The sequence below is a fragment of the Trachinotus anak genome, unplaced genomic scaffold, assembly GCF_046630095.1.
Source record: "Trachinotus anak isolate AG129_WGS33_773 ecotype Australia unplaced genomic scaffold, CSIRO_AGI_Tana_v1 ptg000032l, whole genome shotgun sequence".
In the NCBI taxonomy this organism is placed as follows: domain Eukaryota; kingdom Metazoa; phylum Chordata; class Actinopteri; order Carangiformes; family Carangidae; genus Trachinotus; species Trachinotus anak.
Window position 1 is genome coordinate 21726892 of NW_027273883.1, and position 18181 is coordinate 21745072.

The following is an 18181-nucleotide window of genomic DNA, read 5'->3' on the forward strand; positions in this document are numbered from 1 at the left end:
GTGTTTTCTAAATGGGTTTGTGGGATAACAAAGTGCTGCTGCTGTGAAATAATGATTTGCACGTATCTGGATGGTCAGTTTTCAGTGTCAGAGAGCTGAACCTCCTGGTCATGGGGCCAGAGCTAATGGTTAAATGAGATGTGTACCTGGAGAGGGTTTAGTGTCAGCCTTGATGCACACAATCATCTATTTACTCTCCCCAGTTAGAATGGGTTCTCTTGTCGAGCGCTGTTGTAGCAAGGCTCGTGGTTTCGAGGGGTTATTATAGGGCGGCACACAAGAGCTGCGGAGACTCATCATGCCATCAGATTTTGCCATGGCAACGTGGCTTATTAAGAGTGGGTTATAGAAAAGTGATTGTTTAAAATGTATTACCTCTGGAAAGTTTTCTGTGCAGAAGCACTTTAAAAAGCTAACTATTCAAAACGTGTCCATGTGCAGGATTTTCACAATAAAATCCTTCATTAGCTCTACTGTGCAAAAGAAAATCATTTAGGTGTAGTAATGAGATGTAGTAATAAATGATATATGGAACAGACAGTACGTAGATCTTTTTAAATACACAATGCACATGGTTCTTGCTCCTGTCATAATAATTGGTACATATAAACTAAAAACAACTTGCAGGCAGCATCATCCACTCAACCTTTGCAAAGTCAACTTCACATCTCCACAACAAAATTCATTATATAAAGTAATGAGACAGTGCATTATTCATAGGTTAATGCACTTCAAAAATGTTTGAGAGATGTTGGCTTTGGCACTGTGACTACCACACAATCTGGATTTATGATCCGAGCGACAGAGGTGAGAGAGTCAGCAGTTGTAACCATAAAAAATGTCGGCAGCTCAGAAATAAATCAAATCACTTGAAAACATCACCACATTCACTGGTGGACAAAATGCATTAATACCTTTGTGCTGTGTTACATAAGCGTTCTTCAAAGGATATTCAAGACCCGCTGTAAAGTGGTTTAATAGTCTGCCTGAAAGCTCAGTGAAGGTAATAAATCAGTTTGAGTGAAGGAGCCTGAGCTTGTCTGCAACACAGTCCAAAGTCCTGCTGATAAAGGCTGGTGTTCACGTTGATAAGGTTACAATATAGTTCTCCAACACATGCTTCATTCCCAGATCACAACTGACAAAACACTTACACATGTACACACATTATCATTATTATTATTATTCCTCATGCACAGGACAAGACATTAGAGTGGCTACAGTACAGTGAGGACTCTTACCTTGCTGTCTACAGGTGACTCCCTCTTTCCTAGATGCTGGCCCATGCTGCTGACAGAGACTGTAAGAGAAACAGAGACCAAGATTAGACCAGGAGAAGACTGTAAACAGCGTATTATGTGAAGATGACCAACTCCTCCTTATCAGCGTGAGAAAGTGCATCATTACACAGAGTGATAAAAACACTCCTCATTTTGAGCTGTTTCATACAAAATAATAGCGTGCCAACATGTACAAAAATGCCATAGCTGTGCAATTCTCTCTTCAGTAGGAAACCAATCAAGACCAAGATCATGACTTTTGAAAAGATCTGTATTGCATTTAGCCTTAAAGCTCCCCTCAGCTCAGAAATGTGTTGTGCTTAATGTTGCTTCACTTGTACGTTAGGACTGTGCAGAATGATGTATGTGCAGAGTTTGAAGCTAAAAGGCTGTTTTTACACATTCATCACAGAGGAGGGGAAATGTTTGTGAGCTCTCCAAGTTTATGCACAAGATGATTGTGTGACATCACGTCCACAGTAGTCTGGAAGCTGATCATGGTCCGAAATACAACTTGCACAAGTGTGATGTGGAAACGTGAAGCCTCGAGTGAATATAGAGTGAGAATACTTTTGGTTGGCATAAGCAGACAACTTTTGTTAAACCTTCAAAATTAAATTAAAAATATTAACACTACATATTCTTTCACATTTTTTTGGTAAATCCAGAACCCATGTTCTGACATGTTACCATGGTTACACTGATTTTGCAGGCTATTGTCTACCCTATTCATACAGACTGCTTATTTGATCGCCTCCTGAGCGGATCACAATCAGCAGATGGATGTTTTATGCTAAAATCACACTGCTACACAACACACATGTAGTATCACAGAGTATCACAAAGTCCCGGAGTTGGTGTGCTTTGCTTTCACAGCACAAAGAAATTGTTTGTGGTGGCTAATACCCTTCGTTTCAGGCGGTCTTGGTCCAGCTGTTAAGTTTGCACTGGATTTCGACTGACAGCTTTCACTGGCCCAAACAAATTGAACGAAATGAGCAAATGCACCTTGTCTGAACCAAACCAAGCATGGCAGGTGTGGAAACACCCTTAAGCGTGAAGTCAGTCCCCCGAAGTGCTAAGGCTAGCTTTGATTTTAAAAGCAAAGCCAACACTCCCTCCCTGTCCTCCCGGCCCTCATCCCTTCATTACAATATTTTGTGCTAATGGTCTCTTTTGCCCCTGCTGCTGTAAAACACACAGTCTGCCAGTGATTAGTTGCTACTTCATTAGTGTCATTATCGCTGAATCCGATACAGTTCTCCACAGCTGATGATGCACCTTTTTTTTTTTAACACCAACTTATTATTTTGCTGCAGGGTGCCACAAATTACTCTAATCCCCACAATTATCTCCAGCTCTGCCCTCTGACTAAAGGTGTGCTGGTCATTGGGGGGGGAAAAAAAGCAATAGCAGTTTTTCTTTATCAAACAAATTGCAGCTCAATTACAGCCTGTGATGATTATAAACGTCCATCACAATATCCTTGGTAACTGTGCAGCACTTGAATGTCGGGGCCACATACTAGATGGTGTCAGTGTGTTCCCTGTGTCAGTCTGACAACAGCATACATCAGACTCACGTGCTGGTGCAACATCTGCAGAAAGCACACAGCAAACCGACTGACTCCAGCTGACAGGTGCACACCCAAGCCTCTACAAGTCCTGAATGGCTCGCTACCCTAAAGGGACGTAGCACAGTGTGAGGAGGGCTCAGTTCTGTCCCTGTGGAGGAAGTGAGAAATGTCTGTAAAGTAAAGATGGAGGTCTCGGGTGTGCGAATTCATAGTTCACAAACAACATGAAACTATCCAACCAGCAATTTGCTGAATATTGCATGAATCAAAATGTCAGCCCGCTGCAGACACCACTCAGAGAAAAAGTCTTCTTCCCTCTGAAGGACCATTCTCCTTTAGTTTCACATAATCACAGTATGCATCTCTGGCTTTTAGGAGTTTTGCAGCCATTAAAAAAAAGCCTTTCATCATCTTCGATGGTCTTGACTATTTCTTTTTCTGGTATTTCTTCATTTTATAACAAAAGATAGAGTCTACATAGCAGAGTATCCCATGTCAAAAATGTTCATGCTAAAAAAAAAGTTTGGTAATGAGGTTTATTAATGGTCCATATTGATGTTGGAACAGGCTTCTATCATTATAATTGGATTCACAGGCAAGAAGGCAGAAAACGCTCCAAACTCTCCAGCCAACAATGATCTTAATTAATTCAAGAATGCAGTGTGTGTGAGAATTGTGATTTAAATTTTAAATGCACCAAGCCTCTCACATTCCCTATTCACAGGTCAACCAGTCCAGAGGATTAAAAAAATATGTTAATAAAGCCTCTGAAATATCACTATAAAAATCAAATCAAATCATGACTTTAACACCTTAGTCTCCTTATCTAACGGTCAAGTAAGGTTAATTAAATATATTGCTATGCCCACAGTGCACACAGTGAATAAAGATTAACCACTGAGAGGTGTTGTTACATCCACTATCTGAACAGGGAGCACAGGGGAGCACAGTTTCCCACGAGCAGCAGCTTTTAGACAGTTTGCTTCAGCATCTCAGAGAGGAACAATTGTGATTACAATGAAAAGTTCTTGTATAAATATGAAATATGTTTCAAGGTACACAGATCTTTTCCCTTAGGAGCAGAATTTGCAACAAAAAACACTAAAGCACCTTTGACAATTAGAAATTCTCCCAGGAACTATAAACACTCATGAAAGTGAGTTCCTCTGAAAATGTGTTTCATTATAACATGACGTACCGATGCCTCCCTGAAAGTAAGTTTGGTAATGAGGGAAATTGAACAGCCCTGCATTAAATCATTTGTTGGCTCCTGGCTGGAGGCAGTGCTCTTGTTAAACTGGCACCAGGTGTCTGTGTGTCTGTGCCCTCTTTTTGTTTAAAGTCATTTAATGTTATCCACCATGATTGTTTCTGCAATGTTTTTGTGCATACTGCACTCTGTCAAACTGTTTATGCAAGCAGTCATCATGAAGATACCTTACATGGTTACACTATGGACTGTATGGCTCTATCACGCCCAGGGCTTCAAACCTCAACCGTGCCACATGGGAAGGTGATATTCTAGGGAGGTCCTCATGTGATGAGACGACCCGAGCCACGTAGATATGAACATGGATTCTCTTTTTATTCAACAGTTAAAGGTGGAGAACTCTGGGCACACTACTCATGAAAGGGGAAGCAATTACTCCACTAAGGTGAGAAAACGAGGGATGAGAGGAGGAGTCCAACTGAGGTTTTAAAGGCCAGTAACTGCGGTGCATTTCACTCCCCTCAATAATCCCTGCAAATGTTCCGTCGCTCAAAAACTAGACTGACAAGCTGCAGGCGAACTCAAACCATCTAGACAAATTCAGAGCTGCCTGTGTGATGGCCTTCAGTGAAACAGAATTTACGTCTACAGAGAACAACTCGGAGCAGACATTCAGCGGCTTCAGAACGACTGTCAGGCTGGATAGGGACACAGAGGCTAAAGGGAAATCCCGAGGTGGTGAATTCTGTGTGTGTAAAAATCATCAGTGGTACAGTAACATCACCAACAGAGAGTCCATATGCACAGCCAGCATCAAATTTCTGTCTGTCTTTTTCCGTCCCAGGGAGAAAGAAAAGTGTATATACATAACAAAAAACAAATTTAGACGGACATCATTTACACAGTGACTCAAAGATAACCGGCCCCTGTGCCCTGATGCCCCGTGCTTTTTAATGGGGAATTTTAATAATTGTGAGCTGAATAAAACCCTGAATCTTTATCAGTATATCACTTGCCCAACTATAAAAAATAAGACTCTAGACTTGTGTTATGGCTCCATAAAAGGAGCTCACAGGGGCCTCTTAGGCTTCCTCTTGTTTCCTCTGACCACAGCACCATCTACCTCGCTCCTGGATATAGACCAAACCTTAAGAGGGAGAAGGTGAAAGCAAGAGAAATCCAGATCTTCTCTGTTTCTGAATTACAGGGTTGACTGTACAGACAACGGGACGAGTATGAAGTACTGACTGAAACCCATTAAGACTAGTGCTAACCAGCTGTCACTTCCAAGCTATTTCCAAGCTGCTGTTCTGCTGCTGCTAAAATCCTGATTTTCTAACCTCGAGGTTGTCTTACAATATCAATACACAGAAGTTAAAGGCAAAGACCGTGCTGTGATTTCAGCACTTGTAAAATCATCTCACTCCATAATCTGTTTCTGTTTTATCAACTGACCCAGTACAGAAAATGAAGGATGCACATAAATTATTCTCCACTGGACCTCAAACTCTGTGATAAAGCGTAGCCCCATAGAGAAATATTAGTATGGAAAACCTCAAAACTTTCTTTTAAATATTATTTGTGAAGTTAAAAGAATGGGTTGAATCATAGGTGCTTGTGGTTGAGCCAGAACAGCTACAGAAAGCACATATAAGCAGCTGCATAGATAAGATGAAACTTCCTCCCCGCTGATTAAACAAAGCGACACAATTGTACTGCCAGCAGCTGTACATTCAGTTTAATGTAAAACTGATTATCCAGCGAGGACTCTGACGATTGTTGGGCGTGGGGACATGTTGTGGGGATTCTATGTGGCTGAATGTGAGGCCTTACAGCCAGTTTCACTCTCGAGTGTTACACAATCAAAGCTGAGATCCTGCAAGGACTTGCAAGAAAAGACTCTTGCATAATCTAGTGTGACAGAGGGAGAGGCAGAGAGGAAGGAGGGGAGTGTGTATGTGTGTGTGATACAAGACTGCAATTACAACTCAGTAGACTGGCCTTTACTTTTTCCTCACACATCGCCCAGTAATTTAGAAAGATACAGAAAGGTGTTGGAAAACAGTCAGCGAGAGAAAAAGCCAAATACAATCGCTCCTTCCCAGTTTAACCCATATAAGTTGCTGTTAATTGCCACATGAGGCTGAGTACATCTTTAGAAACATTTCTGTCTGCCTGTTAAATAAATCATTAGGATGGAAAAAGCTCCTATTATAGGGTGACTACATGCAGGCCAGCACCTGGAAGAATCCATTACCACTCAAAGCAGAGTCTGCAGTGCATATGAGCAATTATATCCATCTGAGCTGTCCATTACCTGAGGCTATTTCAAATCCACATCCTTATAAGCCGCTAATGTTTTTACACGGCTTCAGCAAGGATAAGAAATGAGGGGGGGCTCATTATCTTGGGAAAAAAAAGAACCTGGATGTTGACATTTAAACAAATTTCCTACCATATGTCATCTGTTTGCAGCACATACTGGATTACTTCAGCCCTATTTTTTCTCTTCTCCATAACTGTCTCAGGTATCAGCTTTCACACCTCAAAGATGGAACATCAAAAAAAAAAAAAAAAAAAGATGCTCTTTCTGTGAGGATAGCCAAGTGCTTTACCATTTGTAGGAGAGGATATGTGACAGCAGCAGAGAACAGGAAATCTTTTCTACGCCATCTGTTCCAAATTTGGTTCGGGTAACATTTTATCAGCCGATAAAAAGACAATCCTCCTGTTTTTTCCCAGTGAGAATAGAGATGGTACAGCTATTTATTTCACTGCCTGTAGGCCCGTGCAGATGAGAGGGATATAACCTTGCTGCAGCCTAAATCTTCCTGTTGGGATAATGCTGACAAAAGGGAGAATGGATTACTCTACAACAAGCACAGCAATAAAACTCTTGGGAACAATTAGGTATGGAAAGAATATCATTCGGCTTTGCTTTATCAACCTGCAGGATGTACATTTCTGTGATTAGGGACAAAAAACCAACCAGCACTGACTTCTGACTTCTTCAAACAAAGGGTCAACAAGCATGAACCTGACTTTTAAAGGACTATGATTCAGAGAAAAGATGGATGTGAAGAACCAAGTACAGTGTAAGCAGTTCATTTTCCCACAAAAGCTCAAAGGAAAAAAAAAAAATGGGCAATATGAACTTTGTGGTGGTAAGATTTTGTTCTTTTGGGATTTAAGAGGGTTTTAGGTCTGAGATTGTACTAAAACAGTGGTCACTACCAGCGCTTAACACAGGAGATGATGCAATGAAATATTGTGGTAAGTCAGAGTTGCATCATAACATCAAAGATTTATACGTGCAGTCTGGTGATAAACCCTCAAAGTTACAGTTAATATTATGAAGTTCAAATACAAGTCAGTGTTAGTCTGAACAGTTTCTGTTTAGATTGGTTCAACAGTCATACAGGAGGAAATCCATTGTACAAGGTAGCAGATTTTCTACTTAATATGTGGTGTTTTACTTCTTAATTAGCTTCCACTGATTGTCCTGTCACTGAGTGATTATAATGGATTCTCATGGACATGTAGGAAATTCCTACATGGTCCCTGCCTGTGTTAGAAGAAAAGCCTGACAGCATGGGAACACAACAAAAATGTAAACCACAGTAGCTCATGTTTGATTTGCTCTCACAGTCGACTCATCCAAACAAAACAATCTGCAGTATATTAAAAAAGCTCTACTTTCCTGAATAAAGCTAAAGGAATAAGACTATGTACAAGAATTTTGCAGATCGATCAACGTAATCCCAGGGATCACTGCAGTAAAGAACATCCATCTGTCCTTAAAATTCTCCCAGCAGCTAGTGGGAAATTGAAGTTGTCACAAAAATTTAAAATCTTCACTCTTCACTTTTGTATTCTGAATCAAATTTGGATGAATTCTATGACTTCGGTAAAGTGTTTTGTTCCTGACACAGCATTACAGCATTTTTTTTCCTGAAGTTGGGCACAACATCAGTATTTTTTATACTGCCTGAATAAAGAAGTCAATTTCATGAAAACTAAACTGGAAACCTTTTTTAACCATGGCCACGACATAACACTTGGGTTGTTAAATTATCCATGGGACCTGTCTTTTTCTGTACTGAGTCACTTGACACTTAACAGAAACAGATTGTGGAGTGAGTGAGCAAACATGGCCAAAACCACAGCACAGTGGTTGCCTTTAACTCATGTGTTTGGTGACTTTGTCAGAAGACATCACAGTTATAGACTCAGGATTTTACCAGCAGCAGAGCAGCAGCAGTCACTATTTCATATCATTCTGTTGACTGACAACAGAAACAAATGAGAACAGCTTTGGGATTGGGAATTCGGCTGTATTAAAATACTGTATATGTGAGCACAGAGAGGAGGAGCAAACAGATCAAGGGCTGAATCCAGCTGACACTAGGCAGAATGAAAATAAGCTACAATGCGGTCCGGCTTTGACCTCGTCTTGTTTACTGGGAACACCATTTGGTGGCGAGTATTGCCTGTAGCAGCAACCCAGTAATAATAAGGGCTGGATTACAAAAAAATATTAATTTTATGATTAATCACTATTTTTATTTGAATCATCCCATATCAATTCTCAAAGTCCCACAGTCGATATTTGCCTTTTCTCAGTAAACATGTACATCCAGGCAAAATATTGTGTGTATGCAGTGGTCCAGTTATAACTGCATGATGTGTAAAATGAAAATTTTGAGTCAAGACAGTCCCATAAACTGGGATGTGAATAGCTGCAGTCTATGTGGACCTGCCACAGTTTCCAGGACCGTAATGACTCAGGATGGTTAACTGACTCTGGGTATCAAATGAAATCCGGAGATGGCATCTACAAGAGGGAGACTACACACTGATCTGGGCTCCCAGTTTGTTTGTTGAAGAGATATGATTTCTGGCTACCAGATATGAAGCCTTGGAGGTCAAGTGAACAGTTTGTGGGTTCTACTTTATTCAGTCTGTGCCTTTGGGGAGCTAACACTAGCTAACAGCTGTCTCTAGGTTTCTGCCCTGCGTGTGATCAAAGTGATCATTAAAGTTAATATCTGTACAAAAAATACACATGTATCATGTTTCAGTCATTTTGCCTTCGCCAAGGAATACAAATTCTTGGTCCACAGTTTTATAACCAGGAAATGTGTTTACAATTTACCCAATAATGTGCACTTGTTCAACAGCTCACCTGTTAAACATAGAAGAAATTTAGATTCCCAGGATAAATCCCGAGAAGCGCTTTAGGCACCATTTGTATTTATCGGATTTAATTGAATCATCAAGAATCAAATCAAAACCAATCAAGTTGAATGGAAATGAATAAATTCTGGAGTTCACTATTTTTTTAAACTTGTGTGCTCTTTGTGTAGAAATGGTTCAGGAGGTTATAGCATTTGCATTACGCGACCTGTAGTATTTTCCACAGGCTCAGCAAAGGCTCTGGGTCAGATCACTGTTGTCAGAAATGTAATAGCATGTAACAAAATTATGAGAAAGCAACACTCAGCTAAAGTATCATGCATCTTATCAGGTCATCTGGTGCAGCAGACTGCTTGTGCACGCCTTGCTGCAGGTACTGCACATACATTCAGTAACAGCACATTTACAGAATTTCTCTGTGTGGATAAACAGATGATACCTCTCTCCTCTGGAGTAGAGTGTACACAAAAGGTATATACACAATCAGTGCAGCCCTCACACACAAACCCATGATTAAGAAACACATGAAGCCTATCCCGATGATGCACTTATCTGCAGTAGCTGTATTCCATAACCACAGCTTGCATATTTGATTCAGTAAGAAGCCTGCACGACATGCTGACAAACACATTTCTCAGGCTACCACTAAAGCTGGAAGTAGCTGGAACACGTGTTCATCTGTCTACCGTTGCCTGGTTCCATTGTTTCTCTGTAAGTTTGCTCTTGTGCACGCGAGACAACGACTTCTTTTAACCCTCCAGCTGCCCTCGGTGACTGCACTATGTTATGCCCTACTGTGAGAGTCAATTACGTAATGAATACAGAGCGCACGTGTGTGTGTGTGTGTGTGTGTGTATGTATGGATGGATGGATGGGAGGAGGGAAGGGCAACAAGAGAGAGTGATGAGATGAGAAACAGTGATAGAGTCGGACACTGCCTATCTACCAGTTAAAGTCCTCTACTCTTAACAAGAGATTTGAGGTCAAAGGTCAACATCTGTCCCCCCGAGAGGGCATCTGCTGGCCCAAACTACAGGAAGCCTGACATAACGCCTGGTTGGTGTCAGTCCTCTCACTTCCCTTCTGTCTCTCCTTCTCTTTCAGCCATGAGTCGATCTTTTCTGTGAGTTTGCCAGAACAAGTCAGTGTCATGTTTGAAGGTGAAAAGTGAAATAGTATACCACATGTGTACAGAACCTGCCATGTAATTCTAACAACTGACTAAACAACCAGCTATGACAACAGAACAACACCGCTGATCCTCAACAAATCCAAAATGGGAGAATGTAGATGTCTGGGGGCTAATACAAGGAAACAGGACAAGTTCCATGTCAGTCAAGTCCCTCAGTACAACACATATTGTTTGGGATACCATGCCCCATTAAGTCCTGCCCAAAGACATCTCTATTCATGCCTTAAGGCAGACAAACAGATCTTCACTGCGCTAAGAACACTTCACCCTATGGAGTTAGCTAGATATTGCTTGTTAGCTCTGTTTGTCAGACTTCACATGGAATCAGTTAAACTCTTCTTGTTGGTGTCGGTGACAACAGCCTCAGGTGATGAGTTGACTACACATGGAGTCCTGATTTCCAGTGTGCTTGCTGGCTCTTACAGCTCAGGTTTAAGCGTAGCTTCTGTTTAGCTGCGCTAACAGAGCTACCTGCAATGAGCGTTGAAGCAAAAAGCTTGGACCTAGAGGTTTGTATGCTTATAAGTGGTGGGCTTTCAAGGCGTGATATCAGTGTTTCATGGAGGACGTTCCGTCCTCTCTGCCGGAGCTGCTGGAGAAGGATCTTTGCTTTTCTCTAAATAAAGTGGAATTGGCAGCTATATCAGGTTTCATAAGAGGTGTTGCCAGGTCCTCACCCATGGGCAATTTATGGTTTAATCCTGCATTCCCACATGGAATTTGCTGTTAGTGCTTGAGGACCTTTGTGGTCCTCCTTTTGACCCAACTGAGTTTGTTGAAGCAAAATTTGAGGTTGAGGGAGGTTGCATACCCTGTGTCCTGTGCGTGTGTTACGTGTCTACTATACTGCATTGAGATTGTATATTTATGTGACTAGTTGTTTGTCTGTTTTGCCAGCCCAGTGAGTGCAGTCCAAGCAGCGACTTTCCCACTGGATTGTGGAGGCTATCTCCCTGTCTTATAGCAGCAGAAGTGTCCCATTGCATCAGGGTGTGAGGGTGCATTTGACGTCACAGGGAGTGTTTAAAGAGGTATATGTGGGTGTTGGTCTTCACCACACATATTTGTCTGGTTTTACTGTACCAACTGTAACAACACCCTCTGTGGATCTGTCTGCTGCTGGGCCCACGATGCACTAGAGTATCCGAGGTTTTTCTCCTGGGTTCTGCTCTCAAGGACGTAAATATGTATCCTATACAACATCTGCTGTACCAAGTGAACCGACTGAAAGGGAATGGAAGGCTATGACTAAACTGCAGCCTGTCCCAGCATGCAACACTGAATATTACTATCAAGCCCATTTGCAGATAAGTCTCTCCAGTTTACCTGATTTCTATTTCTGGGTTACTGTGAGTGGAAGAACAAACAAGAGAATGTGAACCACCAAACAATATGTTAACAGAGAGAGACAAAATACGTTTTGGACAATGCATGAAAACACACAACCTCCACAGAAAAAGCAAAAAATCTGTCCCCAGTAATGACTATATGCAAATTCTCTGGAATCATATAATTTTATTCAGCTCACCCAACCAGAGAAAAGTTATGGTGGTTGGCACAGCTGTCCAACACTCCCGACTGTCATAATCATATGGCAAAATGTTAACTAAAGGACAAAGCCCTGCATTTATGCTCATCATGCCGTTATCACATAATCATCTCGACCACCACCACTCCTACATTACCATGCCAGGCTGGTTTGAGCTCAACACTTCGTATCAGTGAGGACAGTTGTACATGGGGCCGAGCTAGAAGAGGAGTCAGAGTTTTGTCAGCTCAGTGACCAGTCAGCCATGACTGACTGGCTGAACTATAACAGCTCCACCACACACAGAGGCTATGTTTGCCTGTGGGTTCCAGATGCTTGTCTGCTCCTTGCTGGTGGTGCTGCTGCTGCTGCTGATGGTGGTGGTGGTGGTGGTGGTGGCGGTGATGGGGTAAAAACAAATACACAGCTGTTATTGTGCACAACTTTTTTTTAATTTCTGAGAAGACTGATGTGGGATTTTACTCTTGGAGGAGCACATGTGGCTCTAAGGGGACACTACTGGGAAAACAATACTCCCAGGGGTCTATTGCTGTATATAGGTATTGCTTTGCTAATTCAAGCATATATTTGTTTTGCTTTGATATGCAGGGGCACTTCCTGTCACTCCCTGGGGCGTTCTAGTGATATAGCCTCAGGCCTGAAGTGTAAGCTCAATGCTTCTCGATGGAGATGCCACCTGTGGTTTGCCGTCAAATAATCCAAACTACAACCTCTCGACTTGGATCTGGAGGCAAAATATTCAACTCTACCATCTGCTGTGACCGCTATGAGGAGCTGACAGGTCACAGGCTGTGACGCCACTGCTGATGACGGGATATTCTGTCAGCGTAAGTTGTCACCGAGCTGACTGGCCAAACCACGCCTTGGGTAAAAACTAACAAAACTATTGCATTTGTTGCACAGGGGGTGTCCGTGTAGCAGGTAATGTGACTCAACCTGTCTGCCAAGAACAGGCGCAGACAGGAGGGGAAGTGAGAAAAGAGAGGAAGTTTGTGAGTCTGTGAGGACGGAAGTTGACTAACCTCAGTGTATCACCTGCAAAACACAAGACAGCAGATTGCGCTCACACACATTCAGCGAGTGGCAAAAAAAAAAACTTCTCTTGGTATGGAAAATTGTAAGAGACCACCTAACCTTTCTCTTAAATGTCTGCAAAACGACACTCAAGGCTTGCTGCTGTAAGCCTGTCTTGTTCATAAAGGCAAAGGAATGCCAAGCGAGACACGTGACAGCTGAGCAAACCTCTTGGCATTTTCTCTCCTGGCTGAGCTGAGGCAAACTCTGTGACATGCAGAGGAATGCAGGTAGTCGCAGGCAAACAGAGCTTTCTCCTCAAAATATGTGAAGGTTAAGCAACTGCTGGCATCCGTCTACTATATGTACTTATCACCTGAAGCTTTTTCTGTCTGGTTCGTAATCCTTGACATTCCACAAAATCCTTGTGATCACACATAGATATTTCAATCACTGCAGCTCCAACCTGTACCAAACAGAAAATATTATTGCAATCACGTTATCTGACAATGCTGTGACCATGTTGGTGTGGTATTCAAGTTTCATGGTGCCACAAAAATGAGATTACTCACTTTTGTAGCAAACGTGATTTCGTTTAAGTTCTGTCTTTACCGTCTGACGGACGGCAGAAAAAAGGTGAGGATTAAACGTACAGGTAATTTGTACCAAACAGAGCCAGAGGTTACCTCGCTGAGTGCTCTCTGACTAGAGGACATGCAGGGTGGCAGGCTTTCATTTATCAGTGCAGTTCAGACATAAGCAGCCACTCATGTGTGAGTACTTTATTTATAGAGCATGCCTAGCAGTGACAGAAAGTTAGCATGTTGCCACAGCTTTGAGCCCCAATCTCTCTTTTTTTGTCAATGTAACATTGTAAAAAATCAAGCTCAAAGCTTATCATGGTATCTTCTGCTGTTGCTACATGCTGCTTCCCTGTCTAGGGCAGTGCAGTGGTGAACAGCTGTTTTCTACAGTTAAGCCTATAGAGCCCATAAGGCTTCTGTTGCAGGCCTTTACTGTTTTTATATAAAGTCGAGAAGCAAGTGGAGCTTGCTCCTGACCAGTCCCTTGCTTAGGATGCAGAGTGATGTAATACTTAATTTCCTCCAGGCTTTACAGTGTATGTTTCAGTCTCCTCAAATCAAGCAGACAAGTCTATCCACTGGTCAAGACAACAAAAAAATACAGTACATGAAAACCATAAGCCATGAGGAACATTACTGATTTTAAGACAGTATTAAAAAAATAACTACAAACATTAACATATCTCTAAAAAAATGTATTAGAAATTATTATACATTTCTAATGTTAAGGGAAAGTCGATTCAGTTCAAGTGTATAATATGTGTGTGCATGTATTGATGGACATTTTCTTTTTCTATGTTACAACACTGGCCTATGCACCTGATCTTCTTGGAATAACATTTTAGCATATATAGCATATATAGCATATATATATATATATATATATATATATATATCTGTGTGTGTGTATGTGTGTGCGTGTGTGTGTATATACACACACTCGGCTTTAAAGTATCGGAGCAAAACTCATACTAAAATCTTCCAATTTACAGGTGATACGCTTTGTTGCATGTTGCCATGCCTCGGGTAACATGACTTCTAACATCATAATAATCGATGTGACTTACTGATGAATTCGGCATATATATGACCCACTTATCAATACTCGTATTTGATACAGTTTAACTAAATAACTGGTTTCCCTGTCGGTCCACCGGCCCCCTGCTACCAAAACACACCGCTGTTTCCGGTGGCAAACAGTTTGAAGCAATGGCAAAACTCTCAATGATATTGGGTTAAAGTCCCGCTTGGCTTGCGACATGTACGCCGATTTGAAGAAGGCCATCTAATGACTGTCTTCAGGCCTCGACTCTTATTCAACACCGTGTGCTATATTGTCACTAAGCAAAGAAACGTTTAATTGCCAGATAGGTCCGCTGTGATTGGTTCCCAGAAGGAGAAGGCAGCAGGGAGTTGTAGTAGTGGTGATGGGGGGGCCACACTGTCAAAGCACATGACAAAGCAGTGACCCTGTCCTGTGGCAGTGATGCTTATTAAACAACACTTGCTCCATATGGTTAAACAGGCTTAGACTTGCACTGGGACCAAAGTGACACATCGTGCATGTTTCCCCCGCAGGTTTCCGCACTGTCAACAGCTCGATGTGGATGACATGTTTACTATCGCTACACCGCGAATCGTGCGGGCGAAAAAACTGCGGTAAAGTAGAAGCGACAGCTTACGCAGCACATGTGTGCAACTGCATTTACACTGCGTTTCTCGGCCCGTGTTCGTTTCCGTGATTTTTTACCGTTTTGACTTGTAGACATACCCTTCTCCGGTCAGTCAGTGTCATGCATCCGCGGCTCAGCCTTGTACTGGATGTAACCAGCTGTCAGTCTTCTCTCAGCTGTGGTCGACGGTGGTCGGCAACAGCATCAACAAAAACGCCTTTTTCCCCTTTATGGTTCTCCGCTGCTGTTATCACCAAAGTGTCTCCTTTTTTAAAAAAAAAAAAGAAAAAGAAACGTATCTCGGTGCTTCCTGATTTAGTAACAGTGGTGATGATGATGTTTGTAAGGGGTGGGGCGGAATGCAGCTTTAGTCCGCCAAGAAATGTGAGCTATAAAGGCACGTCGGTGCACGTCTGTGCATGTTAGGGGCTCCTGGCTCATTGTAGGGAGGGTTGAATAAATGCGCGAAATCGGGGCATGGCATTTTGAAATATGACAGAAAATGACACAGCAGCTCAAGGAGAGCAAGGTTTGCTCTCTCAGAGTCAGGAAGCTAGAGCCCATCCGCGCCTCCAGCACCAAGCCTCCCTGTTGTCGGCAGCTGCGCAGCACCGACAGCCAACACTTAGCGTCAGTGCCCTTGAGCCAGGCACTGGCTCAGGAAGAGTGAAATACGGTCGTTCTGCAGTGGGGGAAGATGAATATGGTCGTTTGTCACTTTCCAACATTTCTGTGGCTAAAGTATTTCATATTCCAGGTATTCCTGCAGTCATTTGATAATGAAAATATCCCCTGTTCAAAGTTTTTATTGAAATCATTTTTACTTACTTACAAATGGTAAAAGGTGAGTTTTTTTGTATCAATACCCCAGTTTTCCATTAGTGGGACTAAAGGACCATGTCTCTAATGGAAATTCAAATTAACTCATCTTTGCCAGTTATTTTTTGCAGGCTAAGCTTATACAGTCGACTCTATGTACCACACCTCAACAGCACAGCCTCACGACGTTATGTAACAGTATATTTCACAGCAGGGTAATTTTACATTTGATACAAATCAATATTTTATTTATATTTCATAATAATTGCTATCACTTAATTGATAACTAACGTGTAGGCCGGTTGCTGTGGATGTATTGATATAAGCTCCCACTACTCCGACTACAATTATTATATTATATTATATTATATTATATTATATTATATTATATTATATTATATTATATTATATTATATTATTATAGATGTTAGATGTCTTTAGATGTCTTTAAGACTTTTGATTTATATTTTATATTATAGATGGTGTTTTACACCAATTGTGCAGTTGTAAACATGTACTTTAATGTGCAATTTAAAACATTCTCTTAATTTTCGGCATCTTTATGTAGTACTTCATCTTTACCATCTGGGTCTTAAGATGTTGTGAGTGGCTTGCATCTTTTGCCTGAGTTCAATGAGAGGGATCCAGATGGGGTTTTTTTTACCCCATTTGAACGGATTGCGCAGCCTAGAAACTGGTCAGACTCGGAACAAACTTTGCTGTTGCAGTGTGTCCTGTCAGGACAAGCACAGGAAGCATTTGTGTCGTAGGGGATGACAACCTGAGCTATAAGAATATCACCAGCATTGTCAGAGAGCAGTTTGTAACACAGGTTGGTAGTGACATTAAGGTGCGTGTTAAGATTTTAAGAGATACAGGTGCTTTCAACTCCTATGTTCTGGCATCTGTTTTGCCGTTTTCAGGAAAGAGTGATACTGGGGATGAAATGCTTATGCAGGGAATGGGTTTGAAGGTGTTGCCTGTCCCGGTGCATAGGGTGAACTTGGCTTGTGACATGGTGAAGGGTGAGGTGCCTATTGGTGTTAGACCAGCATAACCAGTGGAGAGCATTGACATCATCCTAGGTAATGACTTGGCTGGCAGCCATGTTTGGGCCGATGGGTCCCCACCCCCAGAGGTCAAAACTGGTCATTCTCCAGTGGTCGCTCTGTCTCCTATGGCCTCAGAACTGCCTGATGAGAGTGATTTGCACTTTCGGGCTGAGTCGGGCTGAGTCTAATGGGGATAAATGCGAGGTTGAGACTACGTTGCTGTTTTTACCTGATGTTACTTTGTCTGTGTCTCACAGTGAGTTGCAGAGTGAACAAAGAGCTAACCCATCTTTAGAGGAGCTGTTTGGGTCTGTGTTGTCAGCTAGTGAGGTGAAGAATGTAGCCAGTGGCTATTTTCTTCAGGATGGCATTTTGGTTAGGAAGTGGTTTCCCCATGGCGAGGATTTGTTGGGGATCCAATTTTTCAAGTGATAGTTCCATCTAAAGTTCGGAGTCATGTGTTAAGTCTTGCTCACAATGGTTCAGGGCATTTGGGTGTCCGTAAACCATATGACTGGATTTTGCACCACTTTTTCTGGCCTCGACTAAAAAAGGATGTTTCTCTGCACATTAAGAACTGTAATACTTATCAGCTGACTGGCTCAGCAGTTTCCTCAGCCTGCCACGAAGAAGGAGCTCATGAGATTTCTTGGGATGGTGGGGTATTATCTTTGTTTTTCTAGGAATCTTTCTACTGTTGTGGCACCACTTATTGACTTGCTTAAGGCCAGGGCTCAGTGTGTGTGGTCGACCCAGTGCCAGGAAGCTTTTGATAATGTCAAGACTCTCTTGCGTTCAGCACCAGTGCTGGTTGCACCCTGTTTTGACCATCCTTTTGTATTACAGGAGGACACAAGCCATGTAGGAGCAGGGGCTGTGTTGATGCAGGCAGATGAGCAGGGGGTTGACAGGGCAATGAGCTTCTTCCATAGAAGTTTAACAGACATCAGTTAAAGTACTCACTGGTTGAGAAAGAGGCCCTTGCTTTGATCTGGGCCCTGCAGCATTTTGCAGTTTATGTGCGGTCTGGTGTGAC

The 18181-nt window shown here is 42.1% G+C and overlaps 1 protein-coding gene across 1 annotated transcript in view; it reads right to left on the reverse strand.

Moving 5' to 3' along the window:
- The window catches only part of LOC139613403 (myelin basic protein-like), a 65428-nt gene extending 49801 nt beyond the window's left edge, over positions 1-15627 (reverse strand). The window contains 2 exon segments of the mRNA XM_071470020.1: positions 1242-1300; positions 15352-15627. Of these exon segments, the coding sequence (XP_071326121.1) occupies positions 1242-1300; positions 15352-15370 (78 nt within the window). The 5' untranslated portion in view covers positions 15371-15627.
- Positions 15628-18181: the final 2554 nt, after the last annotated feature.